The sequence below is a fragment of the Galeopterus variegatus genome, unplaced genomic scaffold, assembly GCF_000696425.1.
Source record: "Galeopterus variegatus unplaced genomic scaffold, G_variegatus-3.0.2 Scaffold803, whole genome shotgun sequence".
Lineage (NCBI taxonomy): Eukaryota > Metazoa > Chordata > Mammalia > Dermoptera > Cynocephalidae > Galeopterus > Galeopterus variegatus.
Window position 1 is genome coordinate 227,808 of NW_007726914.1, and position 1,327 is coordinate 229,134.

Consider the following 1,327-nt stretch of genomic DNA (forward strand, 5'->3'; position numbering starts at 1 on the left):
AGCTGGGGAGCCGCGGACGCGGGGTGCCGAGGACTTTGCAACTTGCCCAGGAAGGTGGAGGGGTGGGAGGGGGAGGGGGACCTCCGCAAGAGACCGAGCGGCCCGGGCTGGAGCGCCCAGCCCCGCAGCGGATCATGGTGCAGCAGGCGGAGAGCTTGGAAGCGGAGAGCAACCTGCCCCGGGAGGCGCTGGACACGGAGGAGGGCGAATTCATGGCTTGCAGCCCGGTGGCCCTGGACGAGAGCGACCCGGACTGGTGCAAGACCGCGTCGGGCCACATCAAGCGGCCGATGAACGCGTTCATGGTGTGGTCCAAGATCGAGCGCAGGAAGATCATGGAACAGTCTCCGGACATGCACAACGCCGAGATCTCCAAGAGGCTGGGCAAGCGGTGGAAAATGCTGAAGGACAGCGAGAAGATCCCGTTCATCCGGGAGGCGGAGCGGCTGCGGCTTAAGCACATGGCCGACTACCCCGACTACAAGTACCGGCCCCGGAAAAAGCCCAAAATGGACCCCTCGGCCAAGCCCAGCGCCAGCCAGAGCCCGGAGAAGAGCGCGGCGGGCGCGGCACAGCGCCGGCGAGCAGCAGCTGGGCGGCGGCGCGGCGGCCGGGAACCTGTCCCTGTCGCTGGTGGATAAGGATTTGGATTCGTTCAGCGAGGGCAGCCTGGGCTCCCACTTCGAGTTCCCCGACTACTGCACGCCCGAGCTGAGCGAGATGATCGCGGGGGACTGGCTGGAGGCGAACTTCTCCGACCTGGTGTTCACGTATTGAAGGAGGCGCCCCGCTTCCCGCTCCTCGGCTCGGCGGGTGCAGAGCAGGGCGCCTTGGGAGGAAGTCGCGATGATGGTGGAGGTGGTGGTGGAAGGGCGGAGGGGAGAGAAGACGCTGATGATGTTGATAAGATGAAGCAAAGAAATTGGAAAAGATGATGAAAATTTTGGAGTTAAAGTGAAATGAGTAGTTTCGAAGCATTTTTCCTGTCTTTTTTTTTTTTTTTTTTTTTTTTTGCAAAGGCTAGGACTAACACTAATACAGTGTTAAATAGATGTGGGTACAATGGGCATCCTTGCCTTGTACCTGACCTTAGTGGGAAGGAGTTCAGTATTTCACAATTAAGTATGATGTTGTAGATATTTTTGTAGATGCTCTTTATCAGATTAAGGACATTCTTTTCTCTTCCTAGTTTGCTGAGTTTTTGTCATGACAGATGTTGCATTTTATCCAGTTCTTTTTTCCCCATCTTTTGTATTGCACAGTTTTTCTCCTTTATTCTGTAAATATGGTGAATTACTTTGATTTTCAAATGTTAAATCAGCCTTGC

The 1,327-nt window shown here is 55.5% G+C and overlaps 1 protein-coding gene across 1 annotated transcript; it reads left to right on the forward strand.

Moving 5' to 3' along the window:
• Positions 1–134: 134 nt before the first annotated feature.
• LOC103590325 (transcription factor SOX-11-like) lies at positions 135–777 on the forward strand. The gene is given in 2 exon segments (XM_008572529.1): positions 135–569; positions 571–777. Coding segments are annotated over 2 exon segments (642 nt in total).
• Positions 778–1,327: the final 550 nt, after the last annotated feature.